At 48.6% G+C, this 27,775-nt stretch overlaps 1 protein-coding gene across 1 annotated transcript; it reads left to right on the top strand.

Moving 5' to 3' along the window:
* The first annotated feature begins 15,734 nt into the window (after nucleotides 1-15,734).
* TEKTL1 (tektin like 1) lies at nucleotides 15,735-25,253 on the top strand. Its single transcript, XM_058727664.1, is given in 8 exon segments — nucleotides 15,735-16,392; nucleotides 17,273-17,377; nucleotides 22,842-23,040; nucleotides 23,429-23,595; nucleotides 23,737-23,832; nucleotides 23,927-24,040; nucleotides 24,861-24,882; nucleotides 24,885-25,253. Coding segments are annotated over 8 exon segments (1,473 nt in total). The 5' UTR covers nucleotides 15,735-15,822; the 3' UTR covers nucleotides 25,085-25,253.
* The last annotated feature ends 2,522 nt before the right edge of the window (nucleotides 25,254-27,775 follow it).

Genomic DNA, 27,775 nt, shown 5'->3' with positions numbered 1-27,775 from the left:
CCCATTGGAAGAGAGGACAGGCGCTCAGAGAGGTTGGGTAACTCGCCCAAAGTCACCCAGGCAGGGAGCAGCCACCTCAACCTACTGCCTGGACTCCCCTCCTTGACACTGTCCCCACAGGGACGTGGCTCTCAAACTTAACTGCACCTTAGAATCCCCAAGTGGCACCCTAGACCAATCACATCAGTGTCCTCGGGCGTGAGACTCAGGCAGCAGCGTATTTTAATGCTCCCCGAGTGATCTCAACGTGTGGCTAAGGTCCAGACCCTGCCCTAGATGTCGGGTTCTCCTGGACCACACAAACACCTGTCACCCCCCTCCCCCCCACCGAAACCTCCCCACTCCCTCTTTTCCCACACCGGCTGTGCACCCTGGTTGTGCGTCCCTCTCTGAGCCCGAGCCTAGAGCTCCTGGCTCTTGGAGTCATTCACTCCACAAATATTTAGTGCGTGTCCCCTGTGAGCTAAGCTGCACTAGAAGCTGGAGATCGAGCAGGGAAGAAGACAGAGCCCTCCGTGCTCTTTTACACAAAATAATAAGTAAATAAGTAAAATGAAATGATTGGGTCTCAGAACCCCTTTACACTCTTTTAAAATATTTATTTTTGAGAGACAGAGGCAGAGCACAAGCAAGGTAGGAACAGAGAGAGAGGGAGACACAGAATTGGAAGCAGGCTCCAGGCTCTGAGCCGACAGCACAAAGCCCGACGCCGGGCTGGAACCCACCAACCAGGAGTTCATGACCTCGAACCCACCAACCAGGAGTTCATGACCTCGAGCCCACCAACCAGGAGTTCATGACCTGAGCCGAGGTCAGACACTTAACCGACTGAGCCACCCAAGTGCCCCTACGCTTTCTAACAATTAGAGTGGCCCCTCCAAAACCCAAAACCCCAGGATAATCGTGATTTTAAGAAATCAAATTCCCATAGAGAGGTTCCTAGGATATACTGGGCTAGTACTCGTCTAAACTGGCAAGCCATCAAACACAAGGGAAGTCTGAGAAAACTATCACAGCAAAGAGCAGCCTAATGGGAGATCCCACAGGGGGTCCCAGAACAGACAAAGGACATTAGGGGAAAAAATGAGGCGATCTCAAAGAGTGTGGAATTTAGTAGTGATGTGTCAGTATTGGCTGCTTAATTGAAACAAACGGTACTAATGGAAGAGAGGGGAAGTTATTGGGGGGAGTATGGCAACACCCTGTAACATCTCTTCAGTTTTTCTGTAGATGTAAAACTATTCTAAGAAATTGTGTCTGTTGATGAAAAAGATCATGGGAGACTCTGCAAGCTTTCATCCATGTAGATGATACGTATCGATCTTTTTTGAATTCCAAGTCAAGCCGGAGAAAGCTTTGGGGCACCTGGGTGGCTCAGTGGGTTAAGCGTCCGACTTCGGCTCAGGTCATGATCTCCCGGTCCTTCAGTTCAAGCCCCGTTTCAGGCTCTGTGTTGACAGCTCAGAGCCTGGAGCCTGCTTCAGATTCTCTCTCTCTCTGTCTCTCTCTCCCCCTCTCAAAAATAAATAAACATTAAAAATTTTTTTAAAAAGAGGGGCGCCTGGGTGGCTCAGTCGGTTAAGCGTCCAACTTCGGCTCAGGTCATGATCTCATGGTCTGTGAGTTCGAGCCCCGCGTCGGGCTCTGTGCTGACAGCTCAGAGCCTGGAGCCCGTTTCAGATTCTGTGTCTCCCTCTCTCTCTGACCCTCCCCCATTCATGCTCTGTCTCTCTCTGTCTCAAAAATAAATAAACGTTAAAAAAAATTTTTTTTTAATTTTTAAAAAAAGAAAGTGGGATTCTCATACAGTTGATCCTTATTATGTGAGGATTCCATATTGATGAGCTCACTCACCCAAACTTACGTGTAACCCCCAAATCAATACGTGTGACACTTCTGCGGCCCTTGGCAAACATAGTCAGAGCGATGCAAAGGTTGGGCTGGCTGGGGTGCGTGTTCCCCGCTGATGCTGAACAAGGCTATGCTCTGCCTATTCGTTTGAGACGTTCCGCTGTAAAAGACATCCCTCTCACGGTCTAGTTAGTGCCATGTTTTTCACTTTGGGTGCTTTTTGTTGATTTGGCTGTTTAAAATGGCCTCAGGCATGAGGTTGGGCGCCGTCCAAGGTTGGTTAGCAAGAGAAGTCTGTGTTGTGCCTCACTGAGAAAATACGTGTGCTCGATGAGTTTTACTCAGACAGGAGTTGCAGGGCTGTTGGTTGTGAATTCAATGTTAATGAATCAACAATTTATATTGCATAAGGTGTCTTTTTTTTTTAAGTTTATTTATTTTTTGAGAGAGAGAGAGAGAGAGCATGAGACAGTGCGGTAGAGAGGGAGATAGAGAGAATCCCAAGCAGGCTCCATGCTGTCAACACAGAGGCCAACACGGGGCTCCAACTCACAAACCTTGAGATCATGACCTGAGCCAAAACCGAGAGTTCAGAAGCTTAACCGGCTGAGCCACCCAGGTGCCCCCATAAGGTGTCTTTAAACAGAAACACACATAAAACAGAGTGAAGTATCGGTTGGTTGATGATTGGTAGTAAAAAATGTTGTAACCAGCGGCTCAGGCCATGATCTTGCGGTCCGTGAGTTCGAGCCCCGCGTCGGGCTCTGTGCTGGCAGCTCAGAGCCTGGAACCTGCTTCAGATTCTGTGTCTCCCTCTCTCTCTCTCTGTCCCTCCCCCACTTTGTGCTCTCTCTCTCTCTCTCTCTGTCTCAAAAAGAAATAAAAATATTTTTTAAAATAATGATAATAATAAATAAAAAAGAAAGAAATGAACTCTCAAGTCATGAAAAGGCACAGAGGAAACTTAAAAGCATATTACTGAGAGAAGCCCATCTGAAAAGGCTACATGTTGTATGATCCCAACTATATGATGTGCTGGGAAAAGGCAAAACCAGAGAGCCAGGGAAAGGATCCCTGTGTTTGGCAGGGGTTGGGGAAGGGGAGGGAAGAGTAAGGGGAGCACAGAGGAGCGAAATTACTCCGTCTGAGACTGTACGGATGGATACATGTCATTCTACATTTGTCCAAACCCACAGAATGCACAACACCGAGGGTGATCCTTAATGCGAACTGTGGACTCTGGGTGAGGACGCCGTGTCTGTGCAGGCCCATCAGTTGTAGCCAATGCTCCGCTCTGGTCGGGAAGTTGATGGTGGTCAAGGCTGCGCCGGGGGGGGTGGGGGGGGGGGGCAGGGGCATCTGAGAAACCACTGTACCTTCTGCTCTGCGTCGCTGTGAATCTAAAGCGGTTCTTTAAGACAAAAGACTTAAAAAAAAAAAACACACTCCATTAAAATCAAGAAAAAAATGAACTCTAGAGTTGAGGCCGAATGAAACACACAATTTTTATTGCTTCATCGAGGACACACTACAGGAAAACTGGCTTTTGGTTTTTGAGCCGTGAGTGTGGTGGTGAAAAATATGAGGTCTCTGCACAGCGTGGGGTCGCCAGCTTGATTCGTGCGAAGGTGCTAGAGGCTGTTTTACTCACCATTGCTTTCAAACCGTGAGAGCACAGGCTAGGCCAACACAGGGCTGGGGGGAATAGGGAGTGGCCGCTGATGGGCACTGATGTCCTTTGGAGGGATGAAAATGTCCTGGAACTGGATAGGATAAAGATATGGCCGCACAATATTGTGAATGTGCAAAGGGCCACTGAATCGTACTCTTTGAAATGCTGAATTGTCTGTTGCATGAATTTTTTGTTTAATTTGTTTAATGTTTTTATTTATTTTTGAGACAGAGAGAAACAGAGCATGAGCAGGGGAGGGGCAAAGAGAGAGGGAGACACAGAATCCGAAGCAGGCTCCAGGCTCTGAGCTGTCAGCACAGAGTCCGACACGGGGCTTGAACTCATAGACCGTGAGATCATGACCCGAGCCGAAGTCAGATACTTAAACGACTGAACCACCCAGGCGCCCCCTATGTTGTACGAAGTTTATGCTGTTCCACCTCAATAGAAAGAATAGTGGTACCAAAACCCCAGTATTTAAGATAAATAACGTTTCAACACAACATTTTTAAAAACCCAAGTGAATGCAAAATGCACCATGAACGAAATAGCAACTTTCCAAATAGAGGCAGGATCAGAATTCCTGATTTTTACTCTTTCTCAGGCCCCCATATGGCTTGGCTCAACACTGTTACAGATGCTGTCTTTTTTTACATTTGCTCACTATGGATTTTTGCACTAATTTTGGTGGGGGGAGAGATGGGGGTGAATTGTCGACATTGGAATATTATTTATCCTTTTTATAGGAGAATATCTTTGCTACCTCTGAATGGATAAAGATAACATAACTACTGCCCAAAGAATAACACACAAAGAAAAAAAGAACCTGATATATTTTGATGTGTTGAAATTTAGGTAAACACAGAGTCACTATGTACCTCGTTGCTCTCTTCATTTCTTTTTTTAAAACGATTTTATTGAGATACACTTGACACGTAAAAAGCTGAATGTGTTTAATGTATACAACTCGATGAGCTTGGGAATAAGTATACAGCCCTGAAGCCATCACCACCGTTAAGGCCATAAACATATCCGTCACCTCTCAAAGCTAATATTCCAATGATCTTCCAATAATAACATCCCAACACCACTTCTCTTAACCACAGAGTGTTTGGGCACTCCTGTAGATTTCACACCCCCAACAAGTGTCTCTCACAGTCCTCACCCTGGCCCTGAGATGACTCTTATTTTCTCAACAAGGGAAAGGCTACTGGCTCCCTTTTATAGATGTAAAAGGGGCTCAACGAGGTTAAGTCACAGCCCACATTGTTAAGACGTGGCGGGGTCAGAGGGTGAGCTCACCCCAGGTCCACTCTGACCACCGGCTCCAGCTCTGGTTCTATAGGGTGAGGAGGGCAGGCCAGCCGGTGGAGCATCCCCAGGCTGTCCCAGATGACTGCCCGGCTGTCGGGTGGGGCCTGTGCAGGGGATGAGCCAAGAAGAGCCTGAGATGGAGGAATCGAGGCTAATTCCTCTGTGGGAAGCGCTCCCTATTAATTAATTAGGGCAGAGCTGGCCTGCGGCATCCCCGCAGCCCCCAGAGTCATTAAGGAAGAGGGGGTCTCATTATCAGCTAGCAGCTTCCCCATCATTCCCAGGGCCCCGGGGGGAGCCAAGGAAAAGGGAGAGGAAGGTCAGGTCCTCCTTCTCCGAAACCCACCCTTGTTACCACCAGAGTGGCCTGATATGCAAACCACGAGCAGAATTACAGTGGGGGAAAGAAGAAGAAAGATAGGAGGGAATGAGTTTTCTTCCCCCCTCCCAATTAAGTCTGCATTCATGTTGGGATGAGATCTTCAGAGTAGGTAAATCCAGAAAGACGGAAAACAGATTAGTGGTTGCCTGTGGCTGGGCGGAGGGGCGATGGAAAGTGACAGCTAAGGTGTGCACGATTTTCTTTTTGGGGAGATGGGAATGTTCTGGAGGTGGATAGCGGTGGTGGTTGCACCGCATGGTGAATGAACTCAATACCACTGAACTGTGACTTTGCAGTGGTTACAAGGGCTATGCCGATGATCATTTTTGCAATGTATGCATGTATCAAATCAGCACGTTGTACACGTTACACTTACACAAAGTTATGTGTCAATTATATCTCAGTAAAGCTGGGGAAATGGCTGCAGGGGATGTTATGTGTCGTTTACAATTAAAAAATTGAGTTTCTCATAAGTATGGAGAACAAACTGAGGGTTACTGGAGGGGTTGGGGGGGATGGGCTAAATGGGGAAGGGGCGCTAAGGAATCTACTCCTGAAATCATTGTTGCACTGTATGCTAACTAATTTGGATGTAAATTTTAAAAAATAAAAAATAAAATTTTAAAAAAAAATTGAGTCTCAGGGCGCCAGAGCGGCTCAGTCGGTGAAGCGTCCGACTTCGGCTCGGGTCATGATCTCACGGTGCGTGGGTTCGAGCCCTGCGTCGGGCTCTGTGCCGACAGCTCGGAGCCTGGAGCCCGCTTCGGATTCTGTGTCTCCTTCTCTCTCTGCCCCTCCCCTGCTCATGCTCTGTCTCTCTCAGTCTCTCAAAAATAAAGAAATGTTAAAAAACATTTTTTTTTTTAAATCGAGCCTCCTTCTGGCTCATGAATATTTATTCAACATATATGAACATCTGCTTGGTGCCCAGCGTTGCACTGGGCAGGAAAGCACGGCCCTGTCCTCAGAGCTCCGCCTGATTGACAAACGGCCCCGGAGAACTTCCGTATGACCTCCTGAGACACTCTCTACCCTCCCCTTGTTCTGTGTCCTAGGACATTGACCGTCAAGGATCACACCAACAGGCTCCCTTGCTCTCTGGCTTCTGGTTGGGTTTAGGCAAAGGGTGACCTTACAGGAGCTGAGACCGATAGAGAAGCATGAGGCCAGGGTACCTTTCCCCATACGCACACTGCAGATGGCTGTGCCCCTGGACTGCAGCCCTCCAGTCCTGGGGAGGCGGCCCTCTCCAGGCCCTGGCACTAAATGCTCCCTCCTCACTCTGCTTCTGCACAGGCATCACTGGCTCCTGGCTACTGCACCCTCCTTGTGGTTTCCTTACCCCCTCCCCACCACACGATCACCAAACTGTCACCACACCGCCCAGTTTGAGGATGCATCTACTTCCTGCTGAGACTTCCTGCGAGAAAGCCATTTGGGGAAAACCCTAGCAAACTATATAGGCATGGATAAATAAGTCCTGGGGATGTAAGGCACAGCACAATGATCTTAGACATCAATACTGTATTATCAACTTTGAACTTGCTGAGAGTCTAGACCCTAATTGTGCCTACCGCACACACACACACACACACACACACACACACACACAAAGTGGTAAGTATGTGACATGATAGAGGCGTTGGCGAATGCAAGCATATTGCAATATATAAATGTATCAAATTTATTTGTCTGCCTGGGCATTCCAAGACTCCCAGTGCCTGAATCCCAAATAGCACCCAACCGTATATACACTATGTTTTTTTCCTATACATACACACCCATGATAAAGTTTAATTTGTCGGTCGGGCCCATTAAGAGATTAACAAGTGGGGCGCCTGGGTGGCTCCGTTTGTTGAGCCACCGACTTCAGCTCAGGTCACGATCTCACAGCTTGTGAGTTCGAGCCCCACATGGGGCTCTGTGCTGATGGCTCGGAGCCTGGAGTCTGCTTCCGATTCTGTGTCTTCCTCTCTCTCTGCCCCTAAGCCACTCGCATTCTGTCTCCATCTCTCTCAAAAATAAATAAACATTGAAAAAAAAAAGAGAGATTAACAAGAACTAACATAAAATGAAACAATTATAACAATGTGCTGCAATAATGTTTGTGTGAATATGCTTGCTCTCTCTGCCCCGCCTTCAAGATATCTCAGTGTACTCTTGCGATGATGCCAGATGCTAAAACTCATACGTGATGACGTGAAGTGAGGCGAAATGACGCGGGCGCGTGACACAGCATTGGGCACTTCTGACAATATGTCACAAGGAGGGCCATCTGCTTCCAGGGTTCAGCTGACTGAGCGTAAGCGAAACCGTGGGAAGCAAGGCCGCAGGAAAGCGGGACCAGTGTATGTGTCCACTGCGTCTCCATGAAAAACAAATTAATAAACTTGGCCATCACCACTCAAGAAACATAAGATATAAAGAAGCAGGCTGTGAGAAGTTAGACTGCAGTAGCGGAAGTGGGAAAAGCTGGGAACCCAGGAAAAGCAGCAGCACCGAAAGAAAGAGAGAGAGGAGGAACGGAGAGCAGAAACTTTAAAGACTGTTCTTTAATGATCACGGTAATGCATGCTCGTTGTGGAAAACTTTCTGTAATGCAGAAAACATAGAATCCTAATCCTATCCCTCATGACCATGATAAGGCTGGGTTGCTTTCCAGGTGGGAATATTTTGCCTTCTTCCGGGTTTGGGGGCGGAGGGAGGGGGGGCAGGAAGGAATGGGAGCTAGTATTTAATGGGGACCGAGTTCCAGTTTGTCAAATGAGAGCGTTCTGGACATGGATGGCGGTGATGGCCGCACAACAGTGTGAATGGACTTAATGCCACTAAATCATGCACTTAAAAATGGTCTCAAAGGGGGGGACCCTGGGTGGCTCAGTCAGTGGAGCGTCCAACTCTTGATTTCAGCTCAGGTCATGATCTCACAGTGGTGAGATCGAGCCCCACATTGGGCTCAGCGCTGGGCAGGGAGACTGGTTGAGATTCTCTCCCTCCCTCTCCCTCTGCTCCTCCCCCATGCTCTCTCTCTAAATATATATATATTTTTTTATATATATTTATATATATATATATATATATTATATATATACAAATATATTTTAATGGTTACAATGATAACGTTTATGCCATGTATATTTTGCCACAATAAAAAGAATTAGAATCATGTCACTTTGCCTCTTTGTTGTCCTGTCTCTAGTGATTACTGTATTATCATTATTATTCATCATACGCCTTAAGCGATTACATCTATCTGCCATGATCTCAGTGGTTTACTTTAGTTCATCATATTCTGTCTCCCCGACTGGATGAGAAGCTCCAGGAGAGAAGGGGCTTTGTCTTGTCACTCTCTTTTCGTGGTTCTTAGCTCAGTGCCTGACACAGAGCAGGTGCTCAGTAAATATTTGTCAGGTCAATCAATCCATCAGGAAAGAGAGATTTTCTGGTGGACCCCCAAGTCCACTATCTATTTCCAACCTGCTCTGCACTGCAGGAGGCTGATCTTTATAGACCATATCAATAGACTCTCTGTTTTGGAAAATCTGGAAGGTTCCATTTAAAGAAGTCTCCAGCAGGAGATGGGAGCACGGAAAAGGATTAGGGAGGGAAACCTGGGAATTAGAAGGTGGGCTCACACAGCTGGGAGAGGAAAAGACTTCTCTCTGGCTCTGTCATTGGAGCACCGAAAAGGTGCCTGCCGTGTGCCCAAGTGACAGGCAATGCCACAGAGATCGATCAGGAGTAGGCAGGGGACCACAGACGAAAAGGACAGATACCATTATATCAACTTCCTAGAATGCCTTAACAGATCGCCACAAACTGGGGGCATTTAATCAGCAGCAATGGTCTCTCACACTCCTGGAGACCAGAAGTCTGAAATCAAGGTGTTGGTGTTGGCAGGGTTACACTTCCTCCAAGGCTCTAGGAGAGGATTCTTCCTTGCTTCTTCCAGTTTCTAGGGGTTACCAGCAAACACTGGTGTTCCTCAGCTTGTAGATGCATCATGCCAGTCTCCGCCTCCTTCTTTACATGGCCTAGTGTTTGTGTGTCTTCACATAGCCTTCCTGTAAAGACCTCTTCCGTTGGACAGGGACCCATCCTATCCAGCATAATCTCATTGTACTTAACTAACTACATCCACAAAGACCTTATTTCCAAGTAAGGTCACGTTCACAGGTACCAGGGGTAGGGACTTCAACATACCTTTTGGGGGGAGGGGGCAATTCAACCCTAACAGTAGATAAAGCTCTTTATCAGTCCTGCTCCTCCCCTTTTTTGGGTTCCCCCACAAATGCAAAGGATGCTTGGGGGTTGGCTAGCCAGAACAGGAATGTCCACGGATTATTTCCAAGTATGGCAGGACCACTATCACTCAGTCATTTAACAAACAGGCATGAAGGGTCTTCTCTGTGCCAGGAAATGAGCTAGGCAACGTGATTCAGTTATGACTATGACAGATGAGATCCTCATCAAGGAGCTGACATCTAGAGAAGGAGGTGAGTGAGAATCACAAACCAAAAGTGCTATGAAGAGAAGGAGGGCTACAGTGTGGCATGACAGTGTAATACTTCCAATCAGATAGTCAAGGAAGGGCCCTTTGGGAAATAGTATTTGAACAGAGACATAAAGGGTAAGAGAGAGTAAACCATATGAAAATACAGGAGAACATCCCAGAGAGAGAAGAACATTCCAGAGAGTGGGAAAGCGAGAGCAAAGACCATGAGACTACGGAAGCTCAGTGAGTCTGAGCAGAGCATGGCTGACCCTTCATGATTCAAGGACAGAGTGGCAGGATACGGGGAAGGAAAGGTGGACAGGAGCCAGATGGTAAGGAACTGGGACTTTGTAGAGCATGGTAAGAAATTTGGCTATTCTAAACTTAAGGCTCACCTCACTGAATCTACCCCCTTAGACTTAAAGCCATAGTCATCCTAACCTAACAAGTAATACCTAAATCCACTAATGTGAATGAGCTTTTCTAGGGAGAAGATGAGGAATGAGAAGTGAATGGAAGATGGAAACCGAATGTGTCAGTTAGCTATTGTTGTATAACAAATTATCCCAAAACTCAGCAGCTTAAGACAACACATATTTATTAAATGGGTTCTTGTGGATCAGGGCATAGCTTAGTTGAACCCACCAGCTCAGTCTCTCACCAGCCCACAGACATGATGTTGGCTGGGGCTGCTATCTCTCCTCAAGGCTCGACTGGGAAAGAGTGTGCTTCTAGACTCACTCATGCGGTTCTCGGCAGGATTCAATCCCTCGTGGGTTATTGGACTGAGGGCTTCAGGTCGCTGCTGGCTGATAGCCAGAGGATCCCTCAGTTCCTGACCATGTGGGCTTCTCCATTTCTGAAAAAGTGAGCAAGACAAAAGCCATGATCTCTTTATAACCTAATTCAGAAGTGGCATCCTATCATTTTTGCCATATTCTAGTCATTAGAAGTGAGTTACTAGGCCCAGCTCACACTCAAAGGCAAGAGATCACACAAGGCAGGAAGACCAAAACGTGGAGACCATTGGGGGCCACCTTCAAGGCTACCAAACTCACCTGAAGAACACTACACTTGAGGGGTGGATGGCAGACAACTAGCCAGTGAAGGGCCAGGACCAGAGGCAAAAGGGGAAAGTGTGAACGAGTATGGGGGATGATTCACATTTCAGGTGGTTGATAATTTCCAATGCGACCTAGAGATCCAGTTGAATGGGACAGAAAAGAAACCCTGGAATTCGTCCATTGCAAGATGGCATTTCAGGGCACTGATGGGGACCAGAGTCATAGGGACCAGTCCGTATGCCTCACCAACAAGCATGGTCACCACCTTTGCAGGAGGTGACTGGGAAGAACCAGGAAGAACCTCCTCTCCCAGCCCCGGGGCTTCCCACTGTCTCCTGACACCTCCCCCAGGAGAGTGACCTCATTTCTCAAAGACAAAATTGATTCTAGGTCATATCCCCCTGGAACAAAAGACCAACTGATGTGATTATCTCCAAGAGAAAGGGGGGCACCTACTAAAAGTAGAACCTGGTGCCCCAGAAGGGAAGACATCGGGGAACCTAAAAAGGGATCTCTGATAATTACCTGCCAAAATTTCAGAGTGAAGGGCATCTCCATGTAATACCAAAGGAAAAAAAGAAAGCAAAGCCAGAAGTTTTAGAAGGTTCTCCTTCCTCATACACCCTGCAATTTCACACTATTTAATCCAAGGGCAAAATTCTGTCCCCCACTTGGAAGCACTTGGTAGATAGAACAGGTGGTCCCAGCAAAGATGGCTAGAAAAATCCGAGCTGCTGTAAAGCGTTCTTCATTATAAAAATCAGAGAGTTAATTTCACAAATATTATTCCCCATTGGGCTGAGTTAGAAATATTTGAACTTTGGTATGTTGGGAGGAGGGAGATGTGTCTAACCATAACTATATATATGGGAGGAGGAGTAGAGGGAAATACTGGAGTGAAATCAAAACAGGTTCATAACAGATCTCTCTGGATGATAAAATTATAGATGATTCTCATTCTCTTCATTATATTTTTCTGCATTTTACACGCTTTTACACAATGTGTACCTGTTACTTTCATAGCATAAAAACAGGCTTATTTGTTAGCTTAAGAGAGGTATTTGTGTTTGAAAACTAATGGGAATTTTTCCTACCCCTCCGGTCATGTATATGAATGTTTCTGAGGCATTTTCTGGCTTTCATCATTTCTGCTCAGCCGCACATAGTTGAATTCTTGGAGACTGAGAGTTGACCCCAGCAGGGCTGCTATAACAAAATATCATAGACAGGGTGGCTTATAAGCAACAGAAATCTATTTCTCACGGTTCTGGAGGCTAGGAAATCCAAGATCAATATGCCATTGGATTCACTGTCTCATGAGGACTTCCTGGTTCATAGACAGCCAAATTCTCGCCTTGCCTTCACATGGAAGAAAGAGAAAGGGAGCTCTCTGGGGTCTCTTTCATAAGGCACCAATTTCATTTATAAAAGTTCCACCCTCATTACCTAATCACCTCTCCAAGGCCCCACCTCCTAATGCCATCACGTTGGGCGTTAGGATTTTACATACAGACCCGTTTGGGATTAGCAGGTCCCAACCAAGGCTGTGACCAACAGGCTTTGAAAGCAGAGCAGACGACAGTTCAGTCATTTCTCAAACACACACATATATGTGTCGGGCTACTGGAAAGTATCCATCAGAGCCAGGAACTAGAGATGAGTTTTGGAAGTTGATATAGTCACGCTCGGGTCAGAGGATGAAAATGAGAAGTTGGCGGACTGAGCACTGAACCGCAGAACGCACCGATGTCAAAGTTGAAACAATGGTGCTATGCATTAGGAGTGTGTTGGCCCGAACGGGTTGAGCCAATAAAAAGCCGGAATGGAACAGACCACACCCCGACTCATGGCCCTGATGAATTCCACCAGAGGCGCTTGTTAGAGCCCAAATCCTCCATACGTGGCCGGGCGCCGGAAAGCTTCCACGGGTGTCCCACAGGTAGTTGGGCAGGAACAGTGGCCAATAGAAGTGCTCTGTACATCAGGCAGCAAAACAACCCAGTACAACCCTCTGGCTGGGAAAACAGAAGCACTAAGTGAACAAAGCAAAGGTTGAGTACAGCATGTTGTCCCAAGTGGCCTGTCCCCCTGGGTCTTTGTGAAGCCCTCTCTGCCTCTCTTGGTATTACAATAGCCCATTCATCTATTCACTCAATTAATAAACATGAAAAGTAAGCAGTTGCATGGGGCGCCTGGGTGGCTCAGTCGGTGAAGCGTCCGACTTGGGCTCAGGTCACGATCTCACGGTCTGTGAGTTCAAGCCCTGCGTCGGGCTCTGTGCTGACAGCTCGGAGCCTGGATCCTGCTTCTGATTCTGTGTCTCCCTCTCTCTCTCTGCCCCTCCCCCACTCATGCTCTGTCTCTCTCTGTCTCAGAAATAAATAAACATTAAAAAAAATTTTTTTAAATAACAAATTAAATGTCCATCAATGGATAGACAAAATTCTGGCATATAAATATAATGGAACTTGGCCATAAAAAGAAATGAAACACTGGTACATGGCACAGCATGGACAAACCTTGCAATCATTGTGCTAAGAGAAAGAGGAAAGACACAAAGGGTCACAGTGTACGATTAATTTACATGAAATATGAGAACAGGCAAATCCATGGAGACAGAAAGTAGACTAGTGTTTGCCCCGAGCTGGTGGGGGGTGGGGGGGAGCTCAAATGGGAAGTGACTGCTGATGGGTATGGGGTTTTACTTGGGGGATGATGAAAATGTTTTGGACCTAGATAGAGCTGGCGGTGACACGACATCATAAATATACTACTAAATGCCTCTGAGTTGTGCACGTTAGCATCATTGGTTTTATTTATGAGAATTTCATCTCCAAAACAAACAAAAAAAAGGAAACAAAATGATCACAGCCTATGATTGCCATCCATTCTTTCATCACACGCGTTTGAGAACCTACCATATGCCATGAGCTATGCTGGGCACTTGAGAGGAAGGTTCTTTCTAGGATTGGGGCAGGGAGCGGATTATAAAGTAAATAAATGGATAAGAGGCTTTCAGGTAGTGATGAGTGACACTATACGAAGCCTGTAAGCCTAAGAGAGCTACTTTTGAGCAAGTAGTCTAGGAAGACCTGTCTAAGAGGTGAGACCTCCATGAGGGACACCAAGAACCAAGCCAGGCAAAATCTTAAGGGAAAGAGATCCAACCAAAAGATACCAGCAAATGCAAAGGCCCTGGGGTAGGAACTAGCATGATGTGTTGGAGGAATACAAAGACAGCCAGGGAGGCTGGGGCACAGTTAGTGGCCCTGGGGGTGGGAGGTAGCAGACGAGTTAGTTCAGGGAAGTGAGAAAAGCCAGATTACGCAGAGCCTGGTGAGTAAAGAGTTTGGACTTTATTCTAAGTACCATGGGGTTCACTGAAGGGCCTTAAGTAAGAAAAGGATGTGCTCTAGTGTAAAACGTAGTGCTGGCCGTGGTGTGGAGAATGAATCTGAGGAAGCAGGTATAGGCAGAGAGATCATGTGATGAGGGTTGATGACGGCAGTGAGAATAAGACTGTTGGCGTTAGCAGCGGAAGGAAGGATGATCCCATCGGGGATAAATTTTGAAGATAGGGCTGGCAGAACTTGTGGATGGGTTGGATGCAGACATGAAAAAGTAAGGAAGCTTCAAAGCTTTTAACATAAGCGACTGGGGTGGCTGGTGGGCCAGCTATCAAGTCAAGCAAAACTAGTGGAGGGAAAGATTGGGGCGATGCATCAAAAGTTTGGCTTGGGACCTGGCGAGTTTGGGGTGCCTACCAAATGCTCAAGTAAACAGGCCACTGCTAGAAAGAAACAAAGGAGGTGACGCGATCGAGAACTGTGGGGGAGGCGTGGAGGGCAGCCGTCTCTTCTTTCTTCCCCAGACTGGAACCTGCTTCCTATGTTGAAGGAAATCTACATCAGCTGCGTCTCCGTAGGAACTAACGTTCTCCATTCTGCCATTGAAACAGAGTCTCAGCTGTGGCGCACTCTCCTAGCTTCCCTTGCAGCTGGGGCATGGCCACGTGACACAGGCTCAACCAATTAGATGTAGCCAGCTTACACCCTGGGAACCAGAAAGGTGGAGAAGCAGGTGCCTTGGAGAACTGACTGGTGGGGGGCTACCTCCAGCAGCAGCCTCCAAGATAGACCACACAGCTGAAGGGTTGTGCAATGGTAGCCGCTGCGTGTCTTATTGTTGTTATTGTTGGTTTGGGGGGAGGAGGTTGGTTTTGGTTTGGGGCTGTTTGTTTGTTTGTTTGGATTTGGGCTGTGATTCTGACTGTATGGCCATCTTTTCTGTTTCTCTGGGTTGCACCAAAAAAATCCTGAGCGGTGGGAAAGAGTAGAGCTGAGATATGGTACTAAGGAACGAGCCTTTTGGGGCACCTGGGTGGCTCCGTTGGTTAAGCATCCGACTTCGGCTCAGGTCATGCTCTCAACGGTTCGTGAGTTCGAGCCCCGGGTCAGGCTCTGTGCTGACAGCTCAGAGCCTGGAACCTGCTTCAGATTCTGTGTCTCCCTCTCTCTCTCCACCCCCCCCCCCCTCCACCGCTTGTGCTCTGTCTTTCTCTCAAAAATAAATAAACATTTAAAAAAAATTTTTTTAAGGAAAGAGCCTTTTAAGATAGTGATATATGAGCTCGGTTCTGAAGACTGGAAAAGAGCCAGCCCTGGGAAGGACAGGCAAAGGAGGATGCCACCCGGAAGGAACAGCGAATCCGAGGCTTTGACAAGGCGGGAAAGAGCTTAGCGCGTCCCAGCAGCTGGAAGGAGGCCCGTGTTGCTGGAGGGAAGAAGCGCCAGCGAGAGAGGCGCTAGATGAGGCCGGCTTCCCGCAGGAGCCAGGATGCCAAGGCACCCAGGCCAAGTTCCAAAGCAGACTCCATCCGCGCCTCTCTCCAGCCTTTCCCCTCCCCCACTGCCGGAACTGCGCGCTGTTGCCACCGTCGCCATGGTGATGGGCACTCTGTTTCACTCCCCGTTCGGGCCAGGAGGGAGCGGCGCATCATTGGGAGTCCCTGCCTCTCCCCGTGGGGAGACACGAAGCCGGGACCATGCCCGTGCTGATCCCCCCAGCCGAGCGCAGCCAGGACCCGCGCGTTGGGGCTCCGGCGTGGCGCCAGGCGGCCACGGCCACCCTGCAGAAGGCGCGCCAGCTGACCGACCGCTGCGAGCAGGAGGCGGTGACCATGTGGCAACCCGAGGACAGCGTGCGGGAGCCGCACGTGGCGCGCCACCTCTGCCGCGCCGCCTACATCCTGCCCTGGCGCTTCCGCGTGGAGATGCTCGCGGGCGGCGGCACCGTGGAGAAGCCGCCGCCGGGAGAGGGCGTCACGCTGTGGAAGGGCAAGGTGAAGCCCCCCGCCTGGCACGCCCGCCTGCCGCTGCCCCTGCACCGCGACGCCGGGGCCCTGCAGAGCGCCGAGGTGGTGCACGCGCACGCGCGCGGGGCGCGCCTCGCCGCCGCCCGCCTGTGCCGCGCGCAGCACCAGGTCAATGGACAGCTGTGGCTGCTGCAGCGCCAGCGCGAGGCCACCGACCGCGGGCTCGCCCAAGTCCGCAAAGGCCTGCTTATTAACCAGCAGAGCAGCAAGCTTCGGGGCTACCGGCCCAAGTCTGAGAAGGTGGGACGCTGCCCCCCCCGCCCCACCCCACCCCAGGCCCAGTGGCAAAGCCCGAGGCCTCCGATCCCAGGTAGATGCTCGGCCTGAGAAAACCCCTCCCCGTAGAGAGAACCCCCACCTCCACCCCAGGAGTAAGGGCACCAGAAGATGAGGACACCCCCCAAGACGGGGTGCCTGGATTCTGAGCCCAGAAGGTGAGGCCCTCCCGTGGGCCTGAGACCCTCAAAGCCCAGTGAAAACACATCCAAAGCCCCACACACACCTCGCTGAGGACAGTAGGTGACGTAAACCCACCCCAAACCCCCACCCCCACCCCCCCAGCCCCGCTGAGGACAGTAGGTGATGTCCTGGTCCCAACCCTTGAAACTCTCCTCAAAATGTTTTTTTTAAGCCCCAGTCCTCCCCACCACAGCCTCCGAGAGTGAGAACCCCTCCTCCAGCCTCATCTGGGGAGAAAGGAACAGGTCCTGCTTACAGGTTGAGACCCTCAAACTCTGAGTCCTTGCACCTGGGAGTCACGTCCCCAGCCAGAGAAAGAGCGAGACCCCCTAGTCTCAGCCCTGGTGACGTCCTCCCCGTAAAGTGAAACCGCAGACCCTCACCCCAAAAGTGGGGAACATTCCAGCCTCCCCAGGGGACGACGAGACCCCACACGGAGAAGCTCCCACCTCCACCCTCTAAAGGGTAAGACACCCCACCCGGTGAGAGCCCCCTGAAAGAATAAAGGCTTCTCAGAGAGATTCCCAATGGGCAAGAGCACCCCCAACTCCATTCTCCAAACCGAGAGCTTACAAACTTGGCAAACCCTCTACTACCCTGGAAGGAGAAATCTCCGTCCAGCCCTCTCAAAGGTGTGAGAGAGTCTCTCCTTGTCTGCTAGGTCCCTGACAAAGCTGACAGTATGCTTACCTGGGAGAAGGAGGAGCTTAAGAGCATGAAGAGGAAGATGGAAAGAGATATGGAAAAATCCGAGGCCCTGCTCAAGGTTGGGAATACCTCAGGTCAAGTTAAGAGGGCTGCAGGTGGATCCAAACGGGTGAACTGCTCTGACCTTGGGGACCGTGGCCACAGCAAACCCTCAATCCACACCCCTGCCCACCCTAACCTGACATTCACTGTATTTCCACTTTGTGAAATGGGGAAACTGAGGCTCTGAGAGATGGAGTTGGGCCTCAGAATAACAATGAACACCCCTTCTGAGCCGAGCCCTGTGCAGTCACTGAGCTAACATCTTAAGACACTCCTGTGAAATAGAAACGATGATCCCCTCATTAGAGACAGGAAAACTGAGGCTCAGAGAGACACAGACTCAACCAAGGCACAGGGCTAGCCAGCGGCAGGGCTGTGGGTCAAGCTCAGGTGTCTTTTTGCTTCCATCCTTATCAAGATATAATTGACAATTTATTTTTTTTTATTTAAAGTTTTTTTTTAACGTTTATTTATTTTTGAGACAGAAAGAGACAGAGCATGAACAGGGGAGGGTCAGAGAGAGAGAGGGAGACAGAATCTGAAGCAGGCTCCAGGCTCCGAGCTGTCAGCACAGAGCCCAACGCGGGGCTCGAACCCACGGACCGCGAGATCGTGACCTGAGCCGAAGTCGGCCGCTTAACCGACTGAGCCACCCAGGCGCCCCTAATTGACAACTTAAAACTGTATATATTCAAGATATACAACTTGATGGTTTGATATATGTAGACATTGTGAAATAATCACCATAGTCAAGGTAGTTAACATATCCATCACCTCACATAGTTACCTTTATGTATGTGTGGGAAAACACTGAAGATCTAAACTCTTAGCAAATTTCAATTATAAAATGCGATATTGTTCTCTATAGTCACATTGTTCTATATTAGATCTCCAAACTTAAGCATCTTGCATCACTGAAACTTTATGCCCCTTGACCATTTCCCCCACTTCTCCCTCCCCCCCAGGGCCCAGAAACCACCATTCTATGCTCTACTGCCATGCATTTGACTATTTTAGATTCCACATATAAATGAGATCTTTTTGCATCTGGTTTATTTCATTCAGCATAATAATGAACCTTCAGGCTCATCTATGTTGTCATAAATGGCAAGATGTCCTTTTTCAAGGCTGAATAATATTCTGTTGCATATATAATATTATATACATATTATATTATCTATCATGTATTATACTATTGTTACATATTATTAATATATGATGTTAATATTATAAAACATTGATTATTATCTTAGTATGTTATATAATTTATAATATGTATATTATATATTACATCACATATTAATATAGTCTATAACAATATATTATATATTGTATGCTATATACTATATATTATAGCATATAAACTATATAATATATGCTATATATATTAATATGCCATATCTTATGTACTGTAATACAATACATAATACATAGCATGTATAATATATAATATATATGATTAAGTATCTTTTTAATATATATTAACTATGATTATATCATTATATAATATTATGATTATATAATTGTTATTATAAATTTTATATAGCTTACATATGATATAATATAATTATAATATTATATAATAAATAATATGTTTATATAATTATATTATATTATATTTACATAATTATATCATTATACAATTATATATTATATCATATTATATAACATAATTTCTATATATGATATATGTAAATATACAACATATTGTAAAATATTACGTTATAATATATTCTATATTACATAATTATTTTATATATTATAGTATATTAAGATATCAATGTTTTGATTATAATACATCAATATTATATAATTAATATGATAATAGTATATATATCACATTGTTCCTTATTCACTAACCTATCAACAGACATTTAGATTGTTCTCATTTCTTGGCTATTGTAAATAATGCTGAAATGAACATGGGAGTGCCGATATCTCTTTGAGATCCTGATTTTCTTTGGATATATACCCAGAAGTGGGAGAACCACCTTGTGAGTCAGCTCAGATGTCTTGAGCCTAGCTCTTTACATGTAATATGTGCTCAGTCTTTGCCACCTCCAGCCAGAGACGGTCTCTCACTACATCCTTCACTCTTGCAACAAGGGTTTCTTTATGAGGGCACTAATGAAGATGAAAAGGCAGCCAGGTTTGATGGAACCCTTGGGACCAGTTAAAGTTAGCTAGTAACTTGTGTGTGCTTTTGACTCATGTATTTAACAACTATTAATCCAGTACCCTGGTGTCTGGGTACCATGCTTGGCACTGAAGACAAATTAATGAAGAGGACAGAGACGGCCTTGGCCTCACAGAGTTCACATTACAAGGACATTCAAATAAGGGACAGACCAGGGTCCTGGGTGAGGTTGAGAGAGGAAATTTAAGAGCTGGTTGCACCACTATCCGTGGTGCTGAACCTTAGCTGTGCTCACCCACCACACCCCCCAGGCCAGGGTCATATTCTTTTAAATCTGGTGAGTCCTGAAAAATCCTTTGAGAAAGTCTGAAACTGACAAGGGAGAAGACCCTGAGGTTGGCCCCAGTAGGGAAGGGTTTGCAAGAGAGAAAGGTGAATGGAGAGATGGGAAAAAAAAACAGAGATGGAAATTGAGAAGGGCCACTGGAGAGGCCTAATGTACATATTTCTGGAGAAAAATGCTTACATCCAAACAGACCTGTTTCAGCTTAAGATAATGAATTCAAATTGGCACTCAGAACCTTCCCAGGGATCTCACTGTGTGTGTCTAGAAGGTTTGTTGTCCCACTGGGCAAGTTATTTCATTCTTTCTCTTCCTTCAGACCTCTCCATTCCTGCTTTCCTCATTCTCAATGAATGACCCCAACTCATGGGAGTCACTGAAGGGAACCTCATTATTCCTCTGCCAATGCTGTAATTCCGTCTACCTCTGCACCCACCTTCTCCCCGTTCTCCTGTATCACCAATATTTCCATCTTTATTGGATCGTTCTCACCAGTGAACGAATGGGGAATTATTCTCTAACAAGTACAGATCTGTTTGGGATAATAAAAAAAAAAAATTCTGGAAACGGACAGAGGTGGTGGTTATACATTAATGTCACTGAACTGTGCACTTAAATGGTTAAAATGGAAAATTTTGTTATGTCTGTTTTACCACAATACAAAACAAAACAAAAACAAAAACCTCTAGATCCCATGCTCCCCTCCAGGTTATCCCCATTTCTCTGATCCTCTCTCTAACCAGTCTTGTCTGCATATATTGACCCTGTCACTTCTTTTTTTTTAATGTTTATTTATTTTTGAGAGAGACAGAGAAACAGAGAATGAGCAGGGGAGGGGCAGAGAGAGGGAGGCAGAATCAGCAGCAGGCTCCAGGCTCTGAGCTGTCAGCACAGAGCCCAATGCAGGGCTCGAACTCAAGAACCGCAAGATCATGACCTGAGCCGAAGTCAGACACTTAACTGACTGAGCCACCCAGGCACCCCAACCCTGTCACTTTTGGGGGGCAGGAATTGGACTGGTTTTCCCCACTGCATCCCCACTCCCTGATACACTGCCCAGCATACACGAGGGGCTTGATGAATATTTGAATTAATGAACGAAAGACTTTTTAAATCTATTTTTTACTCAAATGGTTGAATCCCAAAGATACAATATTCAACAAAAGAAGCTAGACATAAAGTACACATGGTATGTTTCCATTTATATAAAGTTCTAGATTTCAAAAGCAAATTTCTTTGAAGAACCAGATAGTAAATATTTTAGGTTTTGTGTGAAATGCAGTCTCTATCACAGCTACTCAATTAGGCCAGTGTAGGGGCACCTGGGTCATGATCAGGTCATGATCTCACAGTTTGTGAGTTCGAGCCCCACATCGGGCTCTCTGCTGTCAGCACAGAGCCTGCTTCAAATCCTCTGTCCCCCTCTCTCTGTGCTCCTCCCCACTGGCACTCTCTCTCTCTGTCAAAAATTAAAAAAAAAAAAAATTTTTTTTTAAATTAGGGCATTAAAGAGGCACTCGTTGGGATGAGCACTGGGTGTTGTATGGAAACCAATTCGACAAGTTATATTAAAAATATTAAAATAAATAAGGGGATAATTTAATTTTATTTATTATTTTTTCAACGTTTATTTATTTTTGGGACAGAGAGAGACAGAGCATGAACGGGGGAGGGACAGAGAGAGAGGGAGACACAGAATCGGAAACAGGCTCCAGGCTCCGAGCCATCAGCCCAGAGCCTGACGCGGGGCTCGAACTCATGGACCGTGAGATCGTGACCTGGCTGAAGTCGGACGCTTAACCGACTGCGCCACCCAGGCGCCCCTAATTTAATTTTAAAAATTAAAAATTAAAAAAAAAAATTAGGTCAGTGTAGCACAAAACAGCCAGAGACAACAGGTACATGAATATGTGCAGCTCTATTCCAATAAAGTTTTAGTTACAAAGAGAGGCAGCCAGTCCGTAGGCTGTAGCTTATGGACATCTTAAGAAACAGGCAAGGGGCGCCTGGGTGGCTCAGTCAGTTAAGCATCCAACTCTTGGTTTTGGCTCAGGTCATGATCTCATGGTTTCTTCATGGGTTCAAGCCCCACATCAAGCTCTGTGGTGGCAGTGCAGAGCCTGCTTGGGATTCTCTCTCTGCCCCTCCCCAACTTGTGCTGTCTCTGTCTCTCTCAAACTAAATAAATAAACTTGAAAGAAAGAAAGAAAGAAAGAAAGAAAGAAAGAAAGAAAGAAAGAAAGAAAGAAAGGCAAAACTAATCTGCAGGGCAGCTTAGAGGAGAGGACAGTAGGGGCACCAGGAACATTTCTGGGATGATGGCAATATTCTATATTTTGATGAGGGTGGTGTTTATATAAGTGGATATAACTTTTAAACATCCACAAGTATCAAAGAAATGCGATATACTTCATTTTATAATGGTGGAAGTAGGGTTTGGGTGGGAGGAGGAGTTCAGATAGATAGATGTTGGTGGGGGAGATACTCTGAGGACAGCGGAGGGCTCCTGGTACTAATTAGAGCAAAGGAAGAGAGACCCTGAGGCTAGGGGAGGGGATCAGCCCTGAATGTAGCTGGGGAGCAAAGGGCTGATGCAGGAAGACTCTTGGTGTAGATACAGCCAGTGCGATCTCTCCTCTTTATAGATGGGGCAGTAGATGGGGGGAAGGGCTTTCTTGGGGTGCCAGAGCAAAGCCAGGCACAGAACCCAAGAAGAAAATGACACCTAGGACAGGGAAGCTACCACCAGCCCCTACTGCTCTTCCCCTCTCCACCCAGGGATCACTGAAGGCTTCTGGACAGGGGAGGGGTGCGGGGAGGGTCTGAACTTCCCCTTGGAAATCAGTTCTTCCCGCCTTCAACGGAGAACTGGAGAGGGTCCCGGTTGGAGGTGGCAACGCTTTGCAGCCTCCAGCAGAGAAATCGCTTCCCGCCGCCTCTCCCAACCTCCCAGCTCACTCTCTGCCTTTTTCTCTGCTCCCTCTGCTTCCTCGGTCTCAGGCCCTGGCCTCCTGCCGCGATACTCTGGCCTTCTGCTGTAAGGAGAGGCTCCAAGCTGTGGACCTTATGAACCAGCCGCTCGATAAGGTTCTGGAGCAGGCTGGCCGCCACTCCTGGGTGAACCTCTCCCGCATCCCTTCCCCGAGCTCTCAGGGCCAAAAAACGCCTCCTCCAGACCCTGTGGGCACCTATACCCCAGGTAGGCCTCCACAGAAAGGAGTGCACTGCAGTAGGCACCCTCGGGTGCCCACTCCTCCACTGCTCAGCCACTGCCATCCCTGGGGAATTGCCCCCCTAGTGAGGGGGGATGAGAGCTCACCTCCACTGAGCCCACGTTCTTGATTAGCTCTTCACGCCCACTCCTGCTTCCCACACACTCCTGCGTGCGAGCACTCGCTCAGTCAGTCCGGGACGCTACTTCTACGAGCTCCTCCCCTGGACTTTGTCCAGGTCCTTCAATAAAGTCCCCTCGCCCAGGGCCCAACACAACCTGAACACAGAGGAGGGGGGCTCAGAGAGCCAGGGTCGCCAGGGTCCGGGAAAAGGAGGCCTTGACTCTCCAACGAGTGTCCCCACGCCGCCCGCAGAGTGCGCCACGGCGCTGTACGAGGCCAAGCGACTGTTGATGGAGTCCAAGGACACCTTGCTGGAAATGGCAAAGAACGAGGAGGAGATCCGGGCGCAGCAACATCAGATAAGCGATGGCGTGTGCGCCTTGTTGGCGCAGAAGATGCGGGAGACCTTGGAGCTGAAGGTGGGCGCGGCGGATGCGACTGCCCGTTGGTGGGGGGAGGGGGGGCTAGGATGGACCACGCGGGACTACAGGGGGGGAGGGGCGCGGGAGCAGAGGAGCCAGGAAGCCACTGTGATCCCCCTGTGCTCCCACCCCACCCAGGAAAGAATGAATATGACCTTAGGACTAATGCGGGGAACTATCCAGCGGTGCACGAAATTCAACCAGGAAATGTACATCACTCACGGCCTCATCAAGGTGGGCTTTGGCGCCAGACCATGCGGGGTGGGACCAGGGTCGCTCGCCCGGCCGGCCCGGGGGCCTCACTGCTCCTCACACCGCACTCCGCCAGGGTCCTCTGTCAAAACGTCACCTGGAGACCCGAGAGAAGCTGGACAGACCCCTGGTTCGCGTGTACCAGAGACATGTGGGCACCCAGCTGCCCGAAGCCACGCGCCTCGCCCAGGTATGCTCCTGCGTGGCCCCCTCCGCGCCTTCCCGCCCTCTGCAGGTGCAGCCGCATCCCGAGGGTACTGCTGCCCCAAGCACACCTGACCCAGGTAAGACCCCCTCACCCAGGGCTGTCAGTCCTTCAGCTCCGGGAGGAGACCCTCCGGTACCCACACCTGTCTCAGAAAAAGTGCCCTCCTGAGCACTGGGTGTTGTATGTTGTGTGTGTGTGTGTGTGTGTGTGTGTGTGTGTGTGTGTACAGAGAGAGAGAGAGAGAGAGAGAGAGAGAGACAAAGTGCCCTCAATCTCTGCCCGCCTCCCTCCCTCTTTTTTTATTTAAATATAATTTATTGACAAATTGGTTTCCATACAACACCCAGTGCTCATCCCAACAGGTGCCCTCCTCCATGCCCATCGCCCACTTTCCCCTCTCCCTGCCCCCCCCCCCCCCCCATCAACCCTCAGTTTGTTCTCAGTATCCAAGAGTCCCGGTAAGGCCCTCTCTCAGCCTAGCTGCTTCAGGCACGCCCGCCCAGAGGCTCGCCACCTCCCAGGTCCCGGCCGCCCCTCCCCCTCGCTCTCCGGGTGCGTCCCCTTCTCCATCCCCTGCCTGTTTCCGATTCCCTTTCCAGCATTTCTGGCCCCAGTGTGTGCCCCCCTCCCTCCGATCTCTTCGAGCCCCTTCCCAGGAGGGGACCTCCCGCAAGCACGGGTGGCCCAGGTGTGCCCTTCCCCTTCCTAGAGCTGTGCTCCTTTCACACCCGCACCCGGCCCCGGGCGGGTTCGCCCACCCCGGACAGTGCCCAGCTCCCAGCTCGGTCCCCCCACCCCCCAGGGGACTGAGAAGCTGCGGCGCCACTGCTCGCCACGCGCCAGAACCTCGCCCGAAGCCTCAAGTACAAGAGGATCGGGTATGAAGTGGACTTCAACGTGGTGCGCCTGCGCCTGCGCCTGCGCCAGGGGCACCCGCACGTGTACCACCAGCAGGCGCAGCGCCTGGTCGACGACTGGGACCCGCGCACGCCGCCGCACGCGGAGTCCAGCGCCCCCGCCAAGTGACAGGCGGGCCCTCTGCCCCGGCCGGCCATCCGGCGCGTTTCTGCCTGCCGGGGCCTGCGGAGCAGAGACTGGACGGCTCCGTGGCCCTCCCTCCCTCTCGCCTGACCTGCCTTCCCTCTAAGCATCCTCTAGCAGAACGATAATTAAACAGGACACTGATTACCACGTAGGAGGCACCTACTGTATATCACTCACTTACCCTACACCACCTGATGGGCAGTGTATGCTGGGAGTTAACAGGCTGGGCTGGGGCTCCAGATTTCCGGGGCGAATTCGAATCGCAGCCCCCCAAACTCAAGCTGTGTGGCCTTGGGCAAGTCCCTGCCCCCCTCCCTGGCCTCAGTGTCTTCACCTGTAAAACGGAGAGGATTACAGCACCCATCTCAAAGGCTTGTAGGAAGGATAGATGAGTCCATGTGTGAGGCCTGTGAGAACGGTAGCTGCCCAATGTTACGCCGCGGATAAGCGGACGAGCTGAAATTGTAAGCCCCGATTCTAAAGCCTGCACTCTGAGCAAAATTTGGAGCTCCCCTCTGTCCTCCCCTCTTAGATGAATGCAGGCCCCCCCACACACACTTGCTGTTGTTATTAACGCTACACACACACACACACACACACACACACACACAGGTATAGAATATAACTACCACAAAGAATGAGAATTCACTATATTTGCAAAGGTGGAGGCAGGATACAGGAAAACCTCAATGGACAGCAGGGGACAAAGGTGCTGGTAATTGTGGAGAGCCGCCTTTGCCACTCCTAAATCCGAAGGGACAAGGTAGTCGAAGGCAGCCAGCCTTACAGTGCTGTCATGTGGATGCTGGGGACATAAATGCCCCTACCCACCTCTCTCCCTTGGCCAGGGTTCCCTACTGGTTGAAGCCAATGAGAAAGGAAACCCATTGATGCGGTCCATATATGCTCCGGGACACAGAGCTGCCGTCACCCCGCTGACTTTTGAGGCTCTTGCACATCCTTCCTGGGGCTGGGAATTGTCCCTTTGCCTGCAGCTTTGTCCGTCCACCACACCCCAAAACCTTACATAGGGATGCAAGCATTGCCTTTTGCATACAATGCCTCACGCTCTGGGTTGCCATCTGCCACCCTCATGCTTGCTGACACAGCCCCGGTTTGTCACCTCTGCTCACCCACTATTCCCCAACAGTGATTGCATAATCCCCTAGGTTGCCTCAGAACTGAGATTTCAGCTGCTGCCGCAGGTCACGTCATGGGCACCCGGCGAGGCTCTCAGGGACACTATAATGTGGGGGTCATCATCCCATGCTAGAGATGAAGAAACAGATTCCAAGAAGGGGCAAGAGGTTAAGTCTGGACTTTAAAAAGTGTGGGGAGGGACGCCTGGGCGGCTCAGTCGGTTGGGCGCCCGACTTCGGCTCAGGCCATGATCTCACGGCTCTCGTGAGTTCGAGCCCCGCGTCGGGCTCTGTGCTGACAGCTCAGAACCTGGAGCTGTTTTGGATTCTGTGTCTCCCTCTCTCTCTGCCCCTCGCCTGCTCCCCTTCTGTCTCTCCCTCTCAAAAATAAATAAACATTAAAAAAATTTTTTTTTAAGTGTGGGGATGTGTCTACAAGGGGATATGCCACTGCCCAGAAGAAAATCTGCATGAGAACATCTACAGTGCCTGTCAATAATGCCACCTTGGGGGACCACATTCCAGACCTCCAGAATCTGAACCTCAGGGGGCAGAAGCTGGGGATGCGCTTTTCTAATGAGTTTCCCAGGGATGCCTGCGGCACACCAATGTTGGAAATGCACCCTCTCCCTCCTGCCAATTTCCCCGGGGCTGACTTCTGCATTGGCCACAGCAGACACTAATGGAGAGACCCATGAAAATGTTTTCACTTTAATTTCTTTTAAAGTCAGAAAAAAAAATGTATGAATGTAGAATGCATAACATTACATGTTATGTATACTATAGACAATAGTTTATAGTATATACCATATAATATATAACATTGTAAATATTAAAATTAAAATGATTGAAACTATAAATCCAGTCTGGATTATGTCATCTTTATACCAATGCAGAGTTTTATTTCAAATTTTTTTTATTGTGGTAAAATACGCGTAACACAAAATTTACTGGCTTAACCGTTTTTAAGCGCCCAGCTCAGTGGCATTAAACACATTCCCATAGGGGCTCAGCCATCACCATCATCCCATCTCCAGAACTTTTTTCATCTTGCAAAACCAAGACCCTGTCACCATTAAATACTGACTCCCTATCACCCCTCCCCCCGCCCCTAGCTCCCACCATCTACTTTGTCTCTAATTTTGACTACTCTGGGAACTTCACATAAGTTACACCAATGCCGTTGTCAAATAATTCTTGAAGTTTCTTTTTATGAGGGGAGGGGCCCCCGGGTGAAAGTGCCTCAGATCCACGAAAGCCTTTCAACCTCTCCCTTAGATATCGGGCACATCCCCGTGTCACTCAGTCGAGGTAATTCAGTAGCATCAACTGAGGCCAGGATTCCGCTGAGCCCTGGGAGATGTATTGTGCAATCAAACACGCTGTTGAGTTTCCTCCTAATAATTTTTTTTTAAGTTTATTGTTATTAGTATATCCACACCCAGCGTGGAGCCCAAACTCATGACCCCGAGATCAAGAGTCACATGCTTTTCTGACTGAGCCGGCCGGGTGCCCCTCCTCCTAATAATTTTAA

This window comes from Neofelis nebulosa, chromosome 4 (genome assembly GCF_028018385.1).
Source record: "Neofelis nebulosa isolate mNeoNeb1 chromosome 4, mNeoNeb1.pri, whole genome shotgun sequence".
NCBI classification, from domain to species: Eukaryota; Metazoa; Chordata; class Mammalia; order Carnivora; family Felidae; genus Neofelis; species Neofelis nebulosa.
Note: the sequence above shows the minus strand (reverse complement) of the source record. Positions and strands in the feature narration are given on the sequence as shown.